Source organism: Athene cunicularia, assembly GCF_003259725.1.
Source record: "Athene cunicularia isolate RWA chromosome 2 unlocalized genomic scaffold, athCun1 chr2_part2, whole genome shotgun sequence".
NCBI lineage: Eukaryota > Metazoa > Chordata > Aves > Strigiformes > Strigidae > Athene > Athene cunicularia.
Genome location: NW_020799096.1, coordinates 1,336,306 through 1,359,823, shown reverse-complemented (window position 1 = coordinate 1,359,823; position 23,518 = coordinate 1,336,306). Strand labels below are relative to the sequence as shown.

General features: G+C 37.5%; 1 protein-coding gene across 1 annotated transcript in view; it reads right to left on the bottom strand.

Annotated features, from left to right (window-relative positions):
* The window catches only part of CNTNAP2 (contactin associated protein like 2), a 1,177,736-nt gene extending 1,154,232 nt beyond the window's left edge, over positions 1-23,504 (bottom strand). Inside the window, exon 1 of the mRNA XM_026844012.1 lies at positions 23,166-23,504. Coding sequence (XP_026699813.1) covers positions 23,166-23,262 — 97 coding nt within the window. The 5' untranslated portion in view covers positions 23,263-23,504. The remainder of the gene's footprint in view (positions 1-23,165) is intronic.
* Between the last annotated feature and the right edge of the window lie 14 nt (positions 23,505-23,518).

Sequence of the window (23,518 nt, the reverse complement as noted above, 5' to 3'; positions counted from 1 at the left end):
ACTAGAGCAGGAGAAGAGTGTGATGAGTCTTCCCCCTGAGGGACTGACTGCAACCCCCATCCCCTGCTCCCCTGCACTGCTGGTGGGAGGAGGTAAGAAATTGGGAGCAAAGCTGAGCCTGGGAAGAAGGGAGGGGTGGAAGGGAGGTGTTTTTAAGATGTAGTTTTACTTCTCACTGTCCTACTCTGTTAAGTGGTGGTGGTGATGTTTGAATTAAACTGATGTTCTTTTTCTTCCCCTAAGGAGTCTGTCTTTTGCCCATGACCACAATGGGTGAATCATCTCTCCCTGACCTTATCTTGATTCCTGAGCATTCTGTTTCATATTCTCCTTCCCATCCCTGAGGGGGAAGGAGTGAGAGAGCGGCTCTGTGGTGCTCAGTTGCCCTCTGGGCTCAAACCACAACAACAGTATACAATGTGACTGGACTATTTTAATATGGTTTATGAAAACATAAATGTTGCTGAAAAGAAACTAGAGATCCGTCACTGAAAATTTTGCTGCCATCCCTTGTGTTATAATCGGTGTTTTGTGCACACCACTGTCTCTCTTCTTAAAGGCATATATAACACATGGCCAGATTTAAATTTGAGGCTCATTCTTACAAATGGTTTGAATATTTATTCCATTTATATCTACAAAGGTGGTCAAAACATGTAATGTGCAATAAAAACTGCAGGGAACCATAACAGCCCCAGGTTCTCTGTCTTTACCCACAGCCTCTGGACAGTTTTAGGGGAGCTCCCCTCCATATTAGATTTTTACACACCCCAGCTACAAATTACCTATGTATTGCGAATGTGTCTGGTAGTCCATTAAATCTTTCCCAGAAAAATATCATGAACATTATACAGAAGGAAGTTCTGATCCTTGCCCTTAAGGTGTCCACATCCCTTCTATCATAAAACATCAGGTGAAATGTATTCATATCTTTTCAACTCTTCATGGGTCCATCTCACATATTGCTATGGATTTCCCCTCCAGAATAATGGGGAAGGTGTCTTGTTTTCCCCTCTTAATCCTCTGCCAAAATCAAAGGATAAGAATCTCCTGGAATATGACACAATTATTTTCATTTAAATTATTTGAAATGTCTGCTTGGGGCAAAAGAAAGACAGAAAGAACAAAACCAAAACTTTGTAAGCATTACACACGAACGCTGAAAAGTAACTATAAGTCCTCATTTAAACTGACACCAGAACAATTTTCCTTTGATACATACTGTTTGTGTGTTATTAGAAGCATTTACATCTTTATATTCTGACTTACTATGAGTAACTTCATAACTGTATGTTCGTTTCTCTCTGTAACCAGTTATTAAAGCAAAGCATGGCATACGCTGATTTATAAGTACATAATAATATTATTCTTTTTGGGAAGCAAAGTACTGTCTTAAATGTAAGAATAGTGATAATATGCCAGTCATGCCACTGAAATTCCACTGAAAATTCTCTGAGAAATTCTCAGCGCTGTGCTTATCTTTGTGGCTCTGCATAAATGAGACATTTGTCAATAGGTTCTTTTCACTCCTACAAGCATACTTGGAACAACTGTTGGGGTTTCTCATAATTACGATACGATTTTATTTATAGCTCAGTTGACAGTTCAGTCTTATTTTCTTTGGTTTTGCATTTATCTTCTTTTACTCAGTTACTCATGCACTTTTTGTGTAGTTGCTACTTGCAACCATGTCATTTTACAACATTTTGGGGGATGCGTTCTTTCATCAACACTATAAAGTATATATTATATAAAGAATCTCAAGCAGTTGAAAGGGACAACTTACGTGCACCCAGATCAGGAAAAAAAAAAAAAAAAAAAAAAAAAAAAAAAATCTGACCTAGAATGACTGACCTCACTCCACTGAATTTTGAATCTGAGTCATGTTTGAAATTTCAGTACTTACATCTCTAGGTCTTTCCAGTTTGGTTCTGTCTTCTTTTTCTAGACTTGGTCAGAGAATTAAAAAGAACTGTTAAGTCATAACTTTGGGGACAGAATCCTCACTCATTAGACTTTTTTCTTGTTTTGTCTGGTTTTGTGATATGCCTGAAATTCTGAGTGTCCCTGTTTCAGAACGTCAAAATTGTCTTACCTGGTCCCCACAGTCTTCAATTATATTTTGCAGGAATCAACAGCTGTATAAATCAGATACATGTTCCCAAGTGAAGTACTCAGGTAAGTTGTTATATTTAAAAGTCTGTCTCCACTGAGCATTGGGTTAGATATTGATTCACTAGACAGGAATACTTACAATAAGACACAGAGTATCGTGGTTTGTCTGCTATATTTCTAAGTTAACATCCAAGATCTAAACCCTTCAAGAATCTAGCAGAAATTTCCCTCTCCAAGCACTTTCAAGCACAATGATTGCAGTCTTTCATCTGACTTTTCACAATATTCTTCAAGACAAACAAAAATACTGACTTTTCTAAGAGTGAAATATGGTCATTAAAAAAAAAAAAAAAAAAAAAAAAAGGTCTTGTTACCAACTGCTTATGTTCTAGAGGAAAATAGTTAGAAGTAGCAAAAGAATTTTATTTCTACAAGGTAATTTATCTTCCGTTAATTCAATGCAGCCTATATAAATGGTCAGCATTAATATGTAAGGTAAGTCCATTCTAGGTTTCCATCAGAAAGATTCCTTGATATTATAGTAGATTTTGCTTTGTGAGATGATCATCTCTGACTTGCACTTATAAGAAAGGAAGCATTTTTGCCCTTTACAAAAACCCCTCAAGATATACACACATGGCATCACAACATGATGAAAACTACATAGTTGGAGCTACCACATTTCAGATTTAATATAAAACCAAAACCAATTTCCTTTCCCAGTGAGGAGAAAAATGAAATCAACTCCCTTCTCTGAGCATGCTTCACAATTGACATAAAGCTTTTGCTAGTATTTCATAAAAGGTAAATCTGCAGCAGCCAAAGAGGAGTGACTTTTTAATACAAAAGTAAATATCCTCTATAACAACAATAATTCTGACCTAAAAAATATTTATAAAGAAATACAGAGAAAGATGTGAGTGAAGACTAGGAGGAGCATTTCTATGGGACTTGGCTTAATGATATAGCAAGTCGTTAAATTCAGAAATCTGAGATAGATGCCTATCAGGCCTAAAATCCAAATGCATCCTCTCCTCTGGTTCGAAGCAATAGTAGGGACCAGGCCAGAACTGGTCAGAAAATATTATATTACTTCCTTATGCCTGAAATCAACAACCATCTTCCTCTATCCTCTTTAAGGCCATATTTTCTACTGCTGTCTAGCCTTCCTAGAAAGATTTGATATAAGGAAGAAATTTTTTACAAGGAGGGTGGTGAGACACTGGGACAGGTTGCTCAGAGAAGCTGTGGATTCTCCCTCCCTGGAAACTTTCAAGGCCAGGTTGGACGGGGTTCTGAGCAACCTGTCTATGGCAGGGGCTTGGACCAAATGATCTTTAAACGTCCCTTCCAACCCAAACCACTTCATGATTCCTTCTGAACCAGAAGTAGAAGGGGTTTTTTGATAAATGGATTTTCAGCAAACTGATCAAAAGGGGAGGGGGAGAGATGTTACATATGATACTTCAGTAGCAGCAGGGGGAGGAGGCAAATAAATAAAGGAAGAAGAGAAGCAGGATCCTGCCTACTAGTTAGGTTTAAAGCTCACAGCTCTTCAGTCCCTTTCTGTGCACACAACAGAGGAAACTAGCTTCAGTGTTTGTTCCATAATCTGGTTGGGACAGATGTCATTTGTGTAGACAGAGGAAAAGGAGAAGGCAGAAAATAAGTTAACGTAACTACCATCCTTTAATATAGTGCACTAATGACTCCTAGGAATTTACAAGCACGATACAAAATAACTTCAAAAGAAAAAGGAAAAATAACATACTTCATTTACTATGTTAAGAGAAACATCAATCAGATTTCATATAACTATCAGAGGAGGATAATTACTATCTATCTTTAACATTGCCAGCCATGTGAATGCTTCATTTCTTATTGATTTCTCCTTTATTTCTTTGTACTATTATCCTACTTATTATCTTAGGACTATCAATTAAAATTTGATGACAGGAAAAAAATCTTGCTACTTCAGTTAGACAGAACAGCATTATTGCAATTGGTTACAAAACATACAAAACAAATCTCAAAGTGACTTTTAAATAAATAAAAAAAAAAAAAAAACCAACACACATTTTAATGCTGATATTATGTCCATTTAGTTCAACAGTGCCACTTAAATCAGAGGCTTATTCAAGAGTAAACATCAGCATTACTGTATGTCATCAATCCTTTACTGGCACAGAGCATAAACTCAACACAAATGTGAGTCAGACAGACATAAGCAAATAGTACGCATACTCTGTAAGTCCATAACAAATAGTTTTCCATCATTCCTACATCTTTCTTGGAAACATTATCCCCCAGCAACAGAAATATTTGTCAGACATTAAAAGTAGTGACTTGCAGAAGAGAAAATGCTGAAAGCTCTTCAAGATCAGTTACAATAAAATGAAAATAAGGACTCAGAGAAGTTAGGATTCTGTTGTTATTTTCTAATATAAAGGATATCATGCAAGTACCTGTTGCCAAATGCTGTCTGGCTCCAGAATTCTGAGAGCGTCAACCTGCATCACTGTGTCCTTTACCAGTGATACTTTTCCTTTATATCTTTCATCAAGAAGGACCAGCACCAGTGCTTTGATATTTCTTGGTGTGTAGAGGTTGTGTGTTGGTCTGACTGACCTACTTACCCTCATACTGTCTGACTGATCTACCTATACAGCAGGGAACCAGAGCTCCTTCTGCAGCAGGGGGAAAATATTTCTGTCAGTGCACTGACCATCACATCGTTGCCTTTTTCTCTTTTCCTTCTCTCGATATCTCTACATTACCCATTAAAATTTAGAGATTCACAATAGTTTCACAGAAGTCAGTGATGGTTTCATCATCAACCGACAGGCAGAGAATCAAGCTTTCACTGGACATTCATTCAATGCTGAGGTACATTTAGCACACTGGGCAAGACAACAGGAGTGGTGGTCTTCATGGCTCCATATAAATATATTAATAGTGACTGACACTGAGACAATCTGAGAGATTGCTATGCCCTGAAAAATGTATTTTAATTTTGCTGAACATGGAGGGAAAGATGTCGCTTCTAAGAGGAGAGAAATAGAGTGATTTTATTGCAGTCAACATCTGCAGTGGCTAAAGCAGCAACACTGCCCTTCTACAAAGGTGTGAGCACTAAGCAACATACTACTGTATAATGAAAACACTCAACATAATTCACAGAGAAACCATTAGAAAATAGTTTATATCTGAATGGATGATTTGGGGCACTATGACTACTCCACTCTTGTTCCCCATATTTTTCAAGCAAATCTGAGTTCACAAGCCTGGGAATCCTTGATACCGAATTTTCCCAATGGAAAAATAACTAAATGGTACTGTCAGGCTCAAGGGAAAGCTAAAACTTTAATATTACTGTACTTGTACAAGTTGACCCTCTACCTCTTATGTCAAATCTTCTTTCTTTCTCCCACTGGCATATTTCACCCTGACGTCCTTTATCATTTAGAAACAAAAAAGGGCTATTTAAAGTGCAATAAATGAAGATTTCCAAAGGATGTATCTAATGAAAACAGGCCTTTATTTTCACACATTTCTCAGCTTCACTGAGTAGATCTTTGTTCTGGAGTTAATTGACTCATTCTGAGCACAGCTTTGATTTCTTGATCTGTTTGATGTTGTTTCAGCTTCTATTTGTTCAATGACCCAGGGACAAATAGGTAAGGAAAGAAAACTAGAGCAAAAGCTCTGTAGTTTTCATGATGGAGAAAAGCAGGCACACTCCCTCTTCAGACACTCAGAGGGCGATGTGCAGAAAGCATGTTCAATATCACCTCCAAGAATACAAGGGTTTCAAAGCAGAATAGTTTTACAGAATGGGGAATATAAAAGGGTAAAAAAGAGCATTATAGTCAGAAAAATACAGGTACTGAGATTCTGGAACCATTTGCTTACTTTGGAAAGAAAGGGATACATTTCAGAAAAAAAAAAAAAAAAACAAACAAACAAAAAAAAAACACCAAACAAACAAACAAACAAAGCAACAAACTCCAAAATAAAGGCAAAATCAAGTTGGAATTTTTCATTTCTTTACCATTTATTCAGAAATCTTCCCAAATAATTTTTAAATCATAAGGCTTTTCCTTCTTTTCTGCAAAATATTAGTGTCTCATTCTGAAAAATATAAATAAGAGACATTTCTACTTTTCTCACTTTTTGCCATTTAAAGTCAAATGCTACATAAACACATTCCATTTTTGTCCTTCACTTGCTTCTATAATCTTCCCAACAATCATTTCTGTATTTGTATTCTAGAACTAATTTATTTTAAATAACCTGGCTTTTGTTAATGATGAATTCAGGATGCTCAGCGAACACTGCTTCATGCCATTCTTTCTAAGGGTGGGGCTTGAGATGGGCTATGGGAACACTCCTGCAGCATCTTAGAAGTGCTACCTAAATCACAAGAGGACATGGCTCCATTTAACTGCAAGAGCTTCCTCAGGAGCTGATAGTATGGGGGTATGAGAGGAAAAAAATATCCTTGGAGCTCTTGTTAGCTTGGAGAACTGCCCAGCTTGCATCAGATTAGCATAAAACACTGCACACCTGGCAGAGCATGTCTCTGCATCTCTCTGTGTACTTCTCTTCTACAGTAGCAAATTATTTAAAGCAAACAGAACTTTTTATTTTTGTATTGTTCCAAGCTCCGCTCACCAAAACATAAGACTTAATTTTTAAAAGTTCTAAGCTTTTTCTTTTTAGTCATTAAGTCATGTATAGCAAACTGTGTCCTCTAATACTAAGGACTGTGTTAAGAAATTATTCCTACAGTTTGCCATTTTGATCCATGTTGACCAGTATATCACCCTGTGAGAGCAGTGGAACAGTAGGCATGAATAAGGCTGGCAAAACCTTTTGTGTTACAAAGCATAAGGTGTTACTTGATGGGGTGACTGTGATCTACAGTCATGTGACACCAAAAAGCTGGTCAAGGAAGAACTCTCTAAGACTCAGAGCATCAGAAAGCAGGTATTCTTTATTGCAGCGCTGGGTGCACGGGGGGTTGCTCCTCCACAAGTGTGCACACCCATTGTGGTAATTTGTCTTGGCTTTATACAACGAAGTGATACATATTCATGATAGTCCCCAAAACATCTGTACATGTTCATGATCTCTCCATGAAAAAGCATGTTTTATTATAATGACTTCTAAAAAGTCATTTGCATGTGCTCCACCCTGGTGTCCTCCTAGTTACGCCTGCACAGTGGCTCCTGGTGGTCATGGGTGGGGGTCTTCAGGATGAAGATTGAAGATGCCTCCTCTTCCTCTTGTGACTTTCTACCCACTTAGCATTTCCATAATCATGATAACTCAGTATTCGTTGAGTCCCATCCCTTATCTTGGGACTCAGTAGTTGCAGCTCCTTCCTTATCTTATGAGCCCCTCCTGCTGAGACCCATCCTGCTGAGAGACCCAACCTTTTATTGCATTATCCTGCCTGTCCAGCATCTCTCTTCGTTGTCCTGCATCCATTTTGTTAAGGTTCCTCACTTCAATGGACTAAAACACCATTCTGGCAGGTACTGTACAAGCACTCGTCATCTTCTGAAAGAAACTGATGTTTGATTGCAGAATAAAGGTGTATTTAAAATGATTTTTTGAGTCATTCTGTACTAAAAATCCTGTGTGCCTTTCACTTCTCCATTCCGTATGACCAACTGGAAGCCTAACACTATGCAGCAGGAAAGAAGTAAACATAGGAAAGAAAAAACTAAGATCAGTGAATTTCTAAGGGGGTTGGAAAAGATGTTCAAACACAAACGTTAAAGATGGACCACCCTCTAATTTTGCTAATGAGTTTTGTGTAACCGATGTACAGTTACTCTTCTGAAACAATTAGTTCCAGGTTAAAGCCCCAAAACGTAGAATCACTGAGTTGCCTCATAGAGTCTGTTGCTTAATAATGTCACACAAAAAAATTAGAAAGATGATAGAATTCATAATATATCACCTTTCTTCCACAGCCTGTAATTTGATGAAATGAGGGTAATCATATTTTCAAATTAAAAGTGGGCCAGCAGAAGGCAGCTGATATAATTTCTGTGAAACATTTGCTACACATTCAGTTGGTTGCTGTTGCAATGTTGAGGTTTATCTCTTGTAGCTTTTTAAGGGGGTTGATTATAGGAGTTGCATAACCTAGGATACTGTTTTGTTTGGATATATTTTTAGCTGAAGTGGACAGTCTTTGTTAATATATTTCACTGTGCAATAACAGCAAACTTTTATATTTTGCTAAAATACATTGTGCTTTAAAATGCTGTACTTTAAAAAAGATATGTAGTTCATTATCTACTCATATGTCTACATAGGTCTATCAGTAGTTTTCCAGTTACTTGTCAACATTTTCATAGTAGCTTGATCTGCCTTTAGTAACAAAAAAAAGGTCTGCTTCATGAAGGTTCTCTTCCTCAAAGTTTCACTGTCTGTTAATACCAGATGCCAATCAGTTCATATATATATATATATGAATTTCAGTTAAATAGGACAGTTACAGGGGAGACTCCCAGAAAGTTCAAGAAAGCTTTCTGAAGATAATAAACATGAAATGTCTAGACCTTTGGTGTCAACTGCAAAATTATGTCTGTGTTCATCTACACAAGATATGTCCACAGAAAATAACTTTGTGATCAATGCTAATCCTCAGAGAAGATGACTGATATAAGCAAGGTGCTAAAATGCACCACAGTACTTGTAATTTTTCCTATTGTAAATATCCAACTACTGTCATTCAATTAAATGCCTTGGCATGGTTAAATATTAAGAGTTTAAATTACCAAAAAAGAACTTAGACAACTTCAAGTCTTTCAGCTGTGAGGATTATTTTTTTAATCCTAAATAGTTTTATATGAAAACCAGAAAGAGACATTTCAAAGATCCACTGGAGATAAATAGCTGGTGTCTGGAATACACTGAGAAATCTCTAATTAAACTGCACTAAATTCTCAGATCTGATATGGTAAAAATACTCCGGTGGAACTTTGCCATAATTCAGTGTCATTACTGGTGCTATACACCAGTATGAGAGAAGGTAAGATGTATAAAAACATTTTGATAATAAAATTTATGGAAGTATTTATTAAAAAAAAAAAAAAAAAAAAAAAAAATATGGTCTAAAAAGAATGGTCTGATACATTGGTCCATTTAATTAAGTTATTGGTGTGTAGCACCTATATGTCATATTTCATTCTGTGCAGATTGGACTGTTCTCCTGCAATGATGCGACACTTTCATACAGACATTGCATCAGGTTGCCGCCAGCAGCTATTCCCTGGGGCTTCTCTCATCTGCGGCAGTGGGGAGCAGTCCTTGACAATCACATTCCAGACATCAACAAACAGCTGTCTTACACTCCCCAACACAAGCACCACCCTAGACCTTCCCATAGACTTAGTAGACCAGAACTGTTGCCAGGACACTGCATCCTCACATAGCTCTTCTGCAACTCCAAATTCACAGAAGGCTTTCTGCTTAGAGAAATAATTATTTAAGTATTTTTCTTTCTCCTATACACAGCAGATCCCAAACACAGAAGGCTTTTGCTTCCTACATGCCTGACTGACTCTAAATGCATTTGAATTTAACATTATCAATTCCCTATGTATATTATTAAGTAACCTCACCTTTGATCTGAAGATCTCACAGGGCAGAATTATGAAACTGTGGACCAGGTTCAGTAGAAGAATTTGACAGATAAGTGTATCTCTGCATGACAGTTATTCCTCCATGGGCATTGGAATGTGTAAGACAGGGAAAGAATATACTACCTATATTCAAATAACCCAGGGTATTTTAAAAATATTTATAATAAACTTATTGCAAATATAAGACTATGTTCCAAATTCATCACTGGATGAGAAACTTGTGTCGTATGCCTCTTTTCCTGATTCTGATTTTATTTTTATTATTATTTTTAATTTTAATTAAAATTAGAGGACTTATTAAGTATTCTGTTCCTGACTGAAGGAACATCCCCTGTCCCAGATAGAATTGCATGTAAAGCCTCAAAACTTAGCAAAAATTTTATGTAACTCCCTGCAGGATTCTGCCATCAACTTAAGAGGAACTCAGTGCAACTTCACTGTATCTGTTACCAATATACCAATATATACCCAGACAACTTCATTTTCTGTATGCATCTGTACATGGAAAGACTATTTGCTCACTCATTTCAGAAAACCTCTTTCAAATACATTAATTTATTTTTTAATCTAGGTGCAAGTATTTCTAGGCTAGCAAAAAAAAAGAAAATAAAATATTTAAACACCTAATTATATGCATATAGTATTTTAACTTATAGGTTAGGATTAAAACTCCTAATAATAATAATTTTATAGCTGAAATTTAGGGTCATTAACATCAACAATATAGTGAACAGACACTTCTATTATACTATCATTCAATAATGAGAATTGTAGCTGAATAGTCATTTGTAGTCTTTTACTTTAGTTCTAATATATGTTTACATATACGGTTGTCCATTTCAATCAAGAATTTAATAAAACATTTATCAATATCAAAGACTTATTAAGGAATGTTCGGATGTCTTCAGGGGCTTATTTTAAAATGCTCAAATTCTTACCTGAACACAGAAGACCTACTGAGTTTGGTCTTGGATAAGGTTCTTGTTAGTGTTCTAGATCTTTTTCTAAATAAACATTTTCTGTATATCTGTTTCTAGTATTAATGCTCCTTGATGGAGGTATAAGTCCATTAGTAAGTATAGTAGTAGTAGTAGTGGTAGTAGTAGTAGTAGTAGCAGCTAGACCTTTTTAGGATTAAAGACTTCAGACAGAATAACTTGACTGTGAATGGGAATTGTTTAAAAACACTTTAGCAAATGCTTGCCAACACATACAATGATTGAGAGAGCTGCCTGAGGACTGGAGGAAAGCAGATGTCACTCCTATCTTCAAGAAGGGCAAGAAGGAGGACCCAGGGAACTACAAGCCTGTCAGCCTCACCTTGGTCCATGGGAAGGTAATCCTGGAAACCATTTCCAGGCACATTAAAGACAAGAAAATCATCAGGAGTAGCCAGCATGGCTTCACCAAGGGGAAGATATGATTGATCAACTTGATAGAATGAAATGGCTGCCCTGGTAGATGAGAGGAGAGCAGTTAATTGTCTATCTGGACCTTGGTAAGGCCTCTGACACTGTCTCCCATAAGATCCCCATAGAAAAGTTGATGTAGGATGGGCTGTGTGAGTAGACAGTGAAGTGGATTAAAAGCTGGCTGAACAACCAGGCCCAGAAGTCTACACGGAGCAGTGTACCCTTGGGGTCAGTACTGGGTCCAGTCCTGCTCAAAATCTTTGTTAATGATTTGGATGATGTCCAACCGTGACAAGTTTGCTGAGGACACAAACCTCTGAGGAGTGCCTGATCTGTGAGAGGGTCAGGCTGTCATTCAGAGGGACCTCAAGAGGCTGGAGAAATGGGCTGGGAGGAACCTGTTAGGCAATGGGCACACAGTGAACCACAGGAGATTCCATCTGAACACCAGGAAACACTTTTTCAGTCTGAGGCTGACTGAGCATGGCCCAGTGAGGTTGTGAGTATCTCCTTGGAGAGGAGAGAGAACCAGAGAGGTTGCTGAGTATCTGGAGCTCTTTGGACACAGTCCCAGGCAGTCTGCTTTAGGTGACCCTGCCTTATCAAGGCAAGATGACCTCCAGCAGTCCCTTCTGACCTCAACCATTCTGTTCTTCTGTAAATCACAATCTATCAAATATATCAAAATTGTAAGCAAAAAGATACAAGGCTTAATTTATCTAGGCACAGAAAACATAAGGAAAATAAAAAATGAATTTAAAAAAAAAATAAAAATTTTTTTAAAAAGCAGATTTGATTTAAAAAAAAAATAAAGAGGTGAGAGAGGAGATGAGGAGAAAAAGGATCCATACCAAAAGACTGCTGTATACAATGTTGAAATTGCCAATCATGCAGAAAAAACAAAAACACGCCGTGTTAGGAAAACAAACAAGACTGCATAGTCAGATCCCAGAGTGCCAACAAAACAATTTACATTCAAATAAAAACTGAGGAAGATGTTGAACAGAAGCTAACAAGGCTAGACAGTTTCAAACCAGCAGGGCAACCTGTATCTGAGAAGGTCTCTGAACATTGTTATTGCTGATTTTCAGTAAACCTTGAAACACCAAGGAAATTCCAAAAGGCTGACAGAAAGTACGGTGTGCATACTGAAGAAGATGACCTGCATAATTACAAGCTGCTCCAACTGACATTGCTGCTAGATAAAATAATAGAACCTGATTAATAAAAATTTAAAGGAGATAAATGTAATTAGTGCAAATCAACACGGTTTTGTAAAAAATAGATCTTGTCAAAGTATCCTTATGTTTTGAAGGCTTTTTTTTGTTGAGATGACAAATTTGGATCGCATCAAATTTGCATATATATATGCATTTATATCTGTTTCTGCATACACTGTAGAAGTATGCATTTCAAATTCTGAAGGCATTTGACTGGCAGTGTATGCTATTTTAACCAAGATACAGAATTATTATAAATGTGACATTCTAAATATCTCAAAATGTAACCGTAACAAATTAAATGAGTGGTTTTCAGTGAGAACTAGTGGAAATCTGATTTTCAACCCTTTGGTACTTAACATCTTTATTATTTGAACTGCAGAAAAAATCATGGTTTTTGAAGCAGATAACTTGAATTTACACGTCACAAGCTTAGGACATCTAGGTCAGCCGGTAAAAGAAAATATCAGGCATTTTAACGCGGACATGTTTAAAGTCATAAACCTAGGATAAAGCATATAGTTCCAAACTGAGACATTCAGTGCTGGGATAAAATGTGTCAAAAGCTTGACAGGTATGTTAGTCAGAAAAGGAAGACAAAAGAAACTGTACCCCCCTTATAAAGGAGACAGGACATCTAGTAACAACCAGCATGGAGAAGGCCAAGGTACTCAACAACATTCCTTCCTCAAGTTTTCACTGGCAGTTGCATTCCTCACATCTCTCAAGCCCCTGAATCTCAAGGCAGGGACTGGGGGAATGATGTCCTACCCATTGTAGGAAAAGATCAGGTTCAAGACCACCTGAGGAACCTCAACATACACAAGTCCATGGAAACTGATGAGATGAATTCCAGGGTCCTGAGGGAACCAGCAGATATAATTGCTCTTCATCACAACTGAAAAGTCATGACAGTCAAGCAAAGTCCCCAGTGACTAGAAAAGGGGAAGCACTGCACCCATTTTAAAAAAGTGTAAAAGCAAATACTCTGAGAGCTACTGACTAGTCAGCCTCACCTTTGTGCCTGGGAAGATCATGAAACAGGTTCTCCTAGAAGCTATGTGAAAGCATATAGATGAACGGAGGTGATTAAAGAAAGCCAATGTGGCCTCACTAAGGGCAAAATCATGCCTGACAAATCTGGTGGCCTTCTGCAATGAAGCAACTGCACTGGTGGATAAGGGAAGAGCTACTGATGTAATCTACCTGGACTTCTGCAAGGCCATTGACACGGTCCCACACACCACCCTTGTCTCAGAATTGGAGGGATATGGGTTGATGGATGGACTGTTAGATGGATAAGGGCTGTCTGGATAGCCATGCCCAAAGAGTTGCAGTCAACGGCTCAATGTCCTAATGGAAATCAGTAAGGAGTGGTGTCCTCAGAGGCCTGTACTAGGACAGGTACTGTTAAATACCTTTATTAATGACATAAGCAGTGGGGGTGAGTGCATCCTTAGCAAGTTTGTGGATTACATCAAGATGAGTGGTGCAGCTGATAGGCCTGAAGGAAGGGATGTCATCCAGAGGGACATAGACAGACTTGAAGAGGGGTCCCACGTGACTCATGAAGTTCACAAGGACAAGTGTAAGGTCCTACTCCTGGATCACAGCAATCCCCAGTAGCAATACAGACTGAGTGATGAATGGATTGAGAGCAGCCCCGTGGAGAAGGATTTGGGGATATTGGCAGATGAAAAATTAGGTATGAGCTGGCAATGTGTGTTTGCAGCCCAGAAAGCAAATCACATTCTGGGCTGCATAAAAAGAAGCATAGCCAGCAGGTCCAGGGAGGTGATTCTCCCCCTCTACTCTGCTTTTGTGAGACTCCACCTGGAGTGTCCAGCTCTGGGGTCCCCAGCATAAGAAGGACATGGACCTACTCAAGTGCGTGCAGAGGAAGGCCATGAAAATGGTGAGAGGGCTTCTCCCATTCATAAAGAAAGGCTAAGAGAGTTGGGGTTATTTATTCTGGAGAAGAGAAGGTTTATTGTGGCCTTTCCATATGTAAAGGAATCTTACAAGACAGATGGAGAAATACTTTTTAGCAGGGCGTGTAGTGATACAGTGGGGGGTATCATTTTAAACTAAAAGAGGGTAGAAGGAAGAAATTCTGGAATAGGTTTCCCAGAGCAGCTGTGGCTGCCCCCTCCCTGGCAGGGTTCAAGGCCAGGTTGGACGGGGCTTTGGGCAACCTGGGCTAGTGGAAGGTGTCCCTGTCCGTGGCAGGGGGGTTGGAACTGGATGGGCTTTAAGGTCCCTTCCAACCCAAACCATTCTCTGGTTCACTGATTTTATGATGTGTAAAGCAGTTGAAGGTAGTAACACAACCTACCATATCACTGTAGCTGGGTTCAGTGATCCTTTTTGGCCTTAAATGCTATGAATATGTAGGTTTAGAACCATGATTCACTCACAGCATCCCTCTGACACAATTTTTTCTGTATGTATAATATATATGTGCTGTACTGACCTGAAGTCTGAAAGTGTACTTTATGCATAATTATAAACAGTTAATAAAAGCATTCCTTATAATGATATTCTAATAATTGTTTTTGAAAAAATGAATCATAACTTCATTCATAATATCTGATTATCTGATTTAACATGCCAGGATTATGGCACAGCAATTAAGCGGTGAAGGAATTTCAATTGAGTTATTACCTGTGTACCTAGCTTTCACATACAGATGAATTAATCAGGAATCAATGAAGACAATCTCCCTTAGTTTCAGGCTCAGCAAATTACTCGATATGGTGATGAATCAATGAAAATCCAAGAGAAGTCAGTGGAGTCAGTTTATTGCTGGAGGAAAGGGTGGGGAGAGGGCAGAGAGCAGGGAGTAAGATGATTAATAAAATGAGAAAGGAGGTATGTGAGAAATGGCAAATAAATTAAGAGCAGAAGCAAATAGGTGTGTGGTCTGGCACTGTGTGTTTTTGGAAGAAGGTTGAAACTGTAATGGATACCATCTCAATACCATAGGGAATTCCACTATCATTTCTAACAGCTTGACTGTACCAGGGAAGAAGCAGGTAGGACATTCATCATACAACTGACAGTATGCCCAGTAGCATAATTTTTTTGGATGTAAAACTGAAAGAAAACACATTAGAGAGTACAGCTTGCTGAAGCCTGGGAGCATGTAGCCAGCAGAGCCTGCCCTGTGCAGGATATTCCTCTGACTCCATTTCTCACAGAAGCTCACTCTTCTCCTAATGCAATGCTAATGCTGTGGACGGGGAAAACTACTCCCTCTGACTCCATTCGTCAGCAGAATAAAAACATGTCACTGTCATTGTATGGGAGACAACCTCTCTTCACCCTCCCCCCCACGCCCTTTTTTTTCAACATGGTTCAGAACACTAGTGGGAGGCTATTAGTGTTCATTTTTAATTATGCTTTTAAATTAGTTTTTCTTATTTTCAATTTTTCTCATCTTTTAAATATATTTGAATTTTTATCTGTATTCAGGGAAAAGAACATATACAAGCCTGTTCTATGTCTCATTGACAATTTGGGCAGAGTCTGGAGATCTTAGTAAGGTACCTGTGTTTGAAAACTGCATCAACAGGTGGTAGATTAAATACTTTTGTTTTCTTGTTTGGTTGGTTTGGTTTTAATACACAGGGCTTTTCTTGTTTTGTTTGGTTTTAATACACAGGGCTTTTCCCCAACCACGGTCTTGCTATTATTCCCATAAATGTAACTGGGAGTAAAAGCACATCCCAATTTAACTGCATTTCAAACTATGTTTCAAGAACCTTACACCAGTAACATTTAAAACCAGTATGTAAGACTGAAAACCTAAAATATGTTGCAGTTACCTTCCCTGTTGCATTGCATCCCACTGCATTAGGCCCATATACTTTTAAGCTTCCATTCATTATGTCAGTAATTCATTTTCTTCTCTGGTAAACTTTCTATTACAGCTACCCTTATGAAAATGGACCCTTGCAGTCTCCTCAGCTCATCTGCTAATCTTCTTCTATATTCCTTCCCTCTAAATACCAGATATTAATTGGCTTCACCATAAGTATCGGTGTTAAGTATACAAGATGACTGAGCAATCATCAGAAACATAGCCAAGGCTTTATCACCATTTAGGTGAAAAAAAAAAATAGGCAATGGCATATCTCTGGATTTGATGCAAAAAGTATTTATAGACAGATAATTCCTACATTGTAGGAACAGAGAAAGCAGAGAGAAATGTAACATGTACATGGCTGATTTCCCTGAGCTAAGGTTACAAAATATTAAATGATATGGCAGTTTTACAAAATCAAACAGAACGTTTATGTTATATTTAGACAGATATCTAAACGGGTCATTAAATTTCCATAAGAACAAGTTACTTCCCCTTTAAACTGGGACTTCAAATTTCTAAAGAAACAAAAACTAAATGTTCATTTGTTTGTGGGATGGAAAATCCTTTGGCTAGAACAGTTCAAATGCTTCCTGGCTACTAGAAAGATTTTTAGCTCCTTGTTTTATTTATGCCTTTAAAGTTGTAACCCAACCTGAGCTTTTAGTGATACAAATGCAAAACCAGGAACAAAGTTCCTAGCTATGTTGAGTGGATCTTAGTCACTGATTTAGTTAAAACATATTTTTGAGTGTGTGCACAGCTGAAAATAAAATATTTGATAAGTATTCTAAATGTTGGTAAATATTAACCTCAAATTATGAACTATAAGAGTAAATAAATCTTTCAGTCCCTCAGTGGGCTTAGCATAACCACTTAAGTTATATGTCTGAAAGAACCACCTCTGCAGGAGATTGTAAAGCAAAAAAATATCTCTAGACTGTTTTGGGCAGAGCAAAGAGGTAAATGTGAATGTCAATATCCTTTTCTGCTCTGAATTATCAGTTGTTCAAGCTTAAGGAACAAATAGGAAATAGCTGGCTACTACAGCAGTGCAGGAATACTGAGATTATTTCTCAGGCAGGAAAGGTCTCAACTTTGCAAAGTTGCTTGTAAAATTGCAGAGTTGTCAAAACCTAGATGTGCTTGGGTTTTTTGTAAAAGTCAAATATCAGTCTTGGGAATGCTTTTAATATATCTATGATATCTTCAAGCTGGAATTGCAAATGTCTCAAAAGAATTATTACCAATTACCACAATTTCTTACACCACCAAATTTAGAGATTTAACATGTTCTGCAATTAGCTGGTGGTCTTGGATTATCTACCTATGCAATGCCCATGAAGGAGCTGAATAAATGAAGTGTAATACAGATAAAATCAATGTTAGTTCGAAGGCTGAAGTCTGAAGAACCTTTTAATCATTTCTAGTATCTCATACCAATGGACTGAATCATGAACCTCTTACTGACAAAAAAAGTAACACAGTTCTTAAATCAGTGGCACAACTTCGATTTCCTCTAGTGGGAGAAGTCTCAAGCAACCAGACTTGCACTCTTTGTCCCACAGATCTTACTGATCTCTCAAAGAAGGATCCCATGATGATGGGCATTTTGGAAATCATGCCTCAATCAATTTACCTCTTTTTAAACGCTGCTATAATTTTAAATATATTCTTTAAAATTTTGGAGCCTAAAAAAATGAAGTCGTCACTCAGAGCTTCAACTGATGGAGAGAACTGATGCTTCTCTTAACATTTTCTGTCTGAAGTGACTGAAACACATTTGCAAGTCCATGTACTTTTGTAAGACCGAGCATGATTGATATTTAGGAAATAATGACACAGGTGGTGGTACACGTCAAGATTTAACTAGTTATCTTATGTTTGACTTATGAGTCAAATTGCTCAGAGGTAGTTCAGCTGCATATGTAGAAAAAGAAAATGTAGAAACCCCCCATAGTTTGTTACTGCCCCTGCATAGTTTGTTATTGCCCCAAGCATTAAGAGTATTACAAAGTCTTAAAGACTGATGTAATTACTAAACATTGAATGTAACATCTGATGCTTTATAAGATTTAGAAATCCAACTTGAAATTCCTATAGAACTCCTATAGGAAAACCTACTGTCTGTCACATATCCATAGTGATGTGAGCTATCCAAGTAGATCTATAGTTTCTAAAGTCTGATTATTATATTATACATAAAGAATTTCCTGTCACAACTGCATATTTCAAGCATGTTAAAACTACCTGAGTAAAAAAAATGAGAGTTAATCAGAAAATATTTCTCATGTCCTTACAAGAGAAACAGACAGTATTCACAGAGACAAGTTTTCAATTCATAGTCTTTAACTTCACTTGCAAATTTACTTGCAGACTGGATCACTTACTGAAGCACTTTTTGTGCCTTACTCCATATTATTGCACCAGCGTTTAAAAAAAAATAAATGAACTAAAAATACAAGCAAAGCAAAAAGAACCCAAGCAAAACACAGCTTTTAAAACATTAATTCAATGACATTTCAATTGATTCAATGCCCACTGACCACATCAACGTTTGAATCAGACTTTCTGTATATAGACAAATGTCTGCAATCAGGCTGTGTGCGAAGTTGCGTACACAGAAGTTAAGGACTCTGAAACTCTGGCTTTTCAGCAGCAGCGCAGGCTTTAGATGCTGTCACCAATCTGGGAATGACAGCACACTATATATTACTATTTCATTCACATGTAAAGTAACGAATTGTTCTAGGAAAAGCATATTCATGTAAAAAGTCACCCTGAGTAACTCAGTTCAACGTTGTTAAATAATAACCTATTAAAAAACTGTTGTTTGCCTGTTGAATATTAATTTTATTATATAGTGATGTATAGCACATTAAATAGGTCCTTAATAGTATTATATAATTATGGATGTGAATTTTGGTCCAGTTTACAGCTAAAGTGTTCTAAGAGAAAAATGTTTAATATTATGAAATCTTATGGTCTTAGAGGAAACTTAGGCCCTCAGTTAAAAAGTTTAGAATATTTGTAAGCGCTTTAACACCCAAGGGTAAGAAAATTTCTTAAATGGTAAACCTACATGAAAATTGTTTGATATACTTGAAGCTAAATTCTGCGGGATGTCTGAGTTTACATCCAGACAACAGGACCTAAACTAAGAAATATTAATCTGATATAACAGAAACATAACTGGAATTGACCAGATTTCACAAAATACCATTATGTCTGAAAAATTATCTGGAAGAGAACTATTCCTGAACGTGAATCTAATAGAATATATGAAATCCTCACATACCCAATATTCAACACCATGAACTGGAGGGACAGATTATCTAATTCTATGTAGTCGAGAACTCCTGAAGTTTCTTGTACAATGCCTTGCTCTTTCAAATGGACATTACACTCTTTTAATACTTTTCTTGCTTACAAAAAGTCTGAGTGCCATGCAGTCAAAGTTAAAAGATACATATTTTTGCTTATAAAAAAATCTTAATGATTTACTATACCTGCCCCTCATTTGATTTCTGCATCACTTATTGTAAAATGGGGTGAAACTTCAGCAGTGGTATGGGACCTGCTGCAAAAGCATGGAAAGTATCAGAAGTTTTAATAGTTCTGTAGTGATCAGGTTTGCATTGCACATAAACAGACACAACCAAAAATAAAACCTAGTTGTGAAAGACAATTACTTTTTAAGCTAGTTGCTTTCATAGAGAAGCAGATGATCCTATGATGAATCCCTTTAACATTCTCATTAAGAAGTCAAGGTCGATGCTTTGTGTGGCTTTTTTTATAAACACAGAAGTGAAAGGTAGTCTACCCATAGTTATATTCTTATCATCCATCTTTAAGCCATGTAAAAGACTATAAAGCATTAAATTTGTATTTTCCGTGTTACTTTTTATCTTGTGATGACCTCTCCTGGTTGAGCTGTTCATTAGCCTTGATTCCAGAAGTTAAGAGTGTTTTGATCCCTCTATGCTGATTTGAAAACTGCAGGAATATGAAGAATTTATCGCCAAGGTAAGAAAAACGTGACTATGAAGAAAATTTACACTAAGATCCGAGTATTAGCATGTGTGATGCTGTATAAAGGTGTGTGTTTATTGTACTATAAGATGGGCTTTCAACACCCACTTCATCTTGAGATAAAACTGAATGAGCTACAAAGCTTTCAACATATCACTTCTGAATCGGGATTACTGAGAGACATTATTTAATGACAGAAGTAGATTAACAGATTTTGCAAAGTAAACAAACATTTGAGACGCAATATATTGACATAAATGATGTTCAAATCAATTATTTCCAAAAACTGTATCTTTTTCTATGTCCACACAAGCAGACTGTAAGAAAATATTGAAGAGCAAGCTCATATATAGGGATTTGTAATTCACTTTATGCCATGAATCTTGCATGCTTCCTAAAAAAATACTGTGAAGTATAAATTTGCTGTTGTTAATTGCTTAAAAATCAAAACATAAAGTAGTAGTGGAGAAGGAAAAAAAAAAAAAAAAAAAAGTGGTTGGAAATCAGTTTTACATCAAACTTGAATTTCATACAATTTTTGATTCTTTCAGGAGTATTCCCAATATGATGTTCAAAATCAAATGATGAGGGAAAAAAAAAAAAAAAAGATTAAAAACTAAGTGCATTCTCTTGTCAAAGGAGAACAAAATTCCCCAGTGCCATTCACAATCAGTTGCATACAAAGTGACAGGACAATCTCAGAAAATACAGTTTGTATACCAAAGTGTGCAACAGCATAACCAGTTAAGTGGTGCACCAAAACACTGTGACACAGCACTTGAGTTCCTACTGTGGTACCACTTCCCAAGTACCCGTACGTCTTTACAAGAATTTTAAGCATGTACTGCAATGTGAACACTCTTTTTGTATTTTTTAAGGCTGACGTGTACTTCTAGCTATACTTCTGTTTCCAGTAAACAAATCTAGCTCTAGTTCACTTTCAGAAGTGAGTCAGAAACAAAATGCTATAAACTACATAAGGAGTGTGGTGCATAAGCTCTTGAAAGGTGAATTAATATAAAGAAATTTTGAAGAGCTGAAAAAAAATATCAGGATGTAAATGTATATGAGGAAATTGTAATTAAGATTATATATATCCTTTACTCATGAAATTCCTGGTTATAGTGATGTTACTACAACCATTAACTTCTAAACCAACTTCTTTCAAAAGTTAAAAGATTTGCTTGCTGGGTAATCAGAGAACCCACCGCTGGTCATTTTCCAGTTAAACTACAGCCATTAGTTACTGAATGACAAAACGAAGCTCGGAAATCCGATTATAGAAAAGCAGTATAGGGAACTTTGTTTTCCAGGGACAGATTTCTGACAACCTAAATCATCAATCTTTTTCCCCCCCTGTATGTATACTCCTGTTAGGCAGAGCCTGAGAGATAATCATGAGGAAATAATATTCAGAAGAAAAATTAGCCGGTCAAAACTAAGCAGTAAACCTCAGGATCAATATTCGTCCTAAATCAAAGGTAGAAAAATAACTGAACATCCTATAGCCTCTGAGACCTCGATACAATGCAGACACTGCTGTACATTTTCCGTTGACATGCAAATAAATGTCTAAGTGTAAGCAAATCCTGGAACAATAACATTGTTTTATTTTTTCAGTAGGTACCAGATGATAACAGATAGAAACCCACTGAGAAAGTGCAGCAGTGCTCCAGTTCCCTAACCATTGCATTGTTCAGTCGACCCCCCAAAGAAACAAATAAATAAATAAATATGATCCACATAGATCTCTACGCAGTATATACATTACATTCTAAGACAATTCCCTGCTTGCTCAGTAGAATCAGCTCCCATTCACATGCACACAATCCCAACACATTTATCTGTAACATCTCAGGACACTTCTTGCCTCTATAAACAGCAGAGGAAGTCAACAGTAGTGTCTATTTTTGACGATTCTATAAAAATACACTGCTTCATTTCAGTATGCGTTTCAAAAATACTTTGCAAATGGCAAACGGCTTTACATGATCTGAAGAGAAACAACTAAATACTTAACACTGACATCTACCTGCAAATGTTTTGCTGGAAACTACACCTCAGTGCAATGTTAAAGATTTGATCTAACACCCACTGAAATCAATGAGTACTCTGTCATTTTTACCCTGATAGCAGAACTGGGTCCTGTATAGGTGCTCTGCGCTCCTCTGGCCTCAAGTTTAGCATTTCAGCAGATGCTTGATAATTTCTCTACTATTTCTGCCTCCCTAGGTGGGCAGCTGCTGGTCTCCTCTAAAATACCTTTGTTCATTTTATTATGGGAAGCAAAACTTCACTCTCAAGAAAAGCTGTCCTGGCTCAGTTCCCTCTCATCAACTCACCATCATTCTTTCCTCTTCAAATGAGACAAAATTCTCTCTTGCTGCTCCTTGATAAAACACTAGTTATGAAAACTGCTCACATCTTCTCTTTTCCTTCACACAACTGTGGAAGTGAAGTACTTCCAAATGCAAATTGCATACCTTCTCAGGAAGGTGGGAAAAAAACAAACCAAAACAAACCAACCAACCGACCAAAGAGAAACCACCCCTAAACTTTGAACAGCTTCTGTCTGATTCTTTTCCCCCTCTGACTCCATTGCAGAATCTAGACTCTATCACAGAGCAGGTCTTTCAACTTTCCACACCAGCTACCACTGAAATAATCTACACTAAAGAGGATCTGAGGGGGAGCATTCCGAACAGTATCAAACCTCAGTGCACACATACAAACACGCAGAAAATCAAACACGAGATTCACCAGCAGAGAAAAAAATAATCAACCTCCCAGAGTTGTGGGAATTCCCCTCTGGCTTCTTGCAGAGCTGAAATTGTGCATCTTAGAAAAGGGTACTTACGAGATGCAGGCAGAGCAGTCCTGGCTCTGCAGCTAATGCTGCTGAAAATCCAGAGGAAGAGAGCTGCCCTGCAGCCAGCTCGGGTAACCACAATCATCCTTCACTTCCTGGCTCCCTGTACTCCAAATGCCAGCCGCAGAAGACTTGCTTTTCTCCACTTTGGCCCCTTCTCTCTCTCTCTCTCCTTCTCTTTCTCGGAGGAGGTGGCGAGGAGGTAAAGGGGGCAGGGCTTTACCTTGGGGTAGAAGCCAAGCCCCCTCTTCGTCTGCTATCTCTGGGTTTGCAGCAGCAGGATAAGTCCCGGTACTTTTCTTTCCCTTATTTCTCTGTGTTTGTGCTGTCTCTTATACACA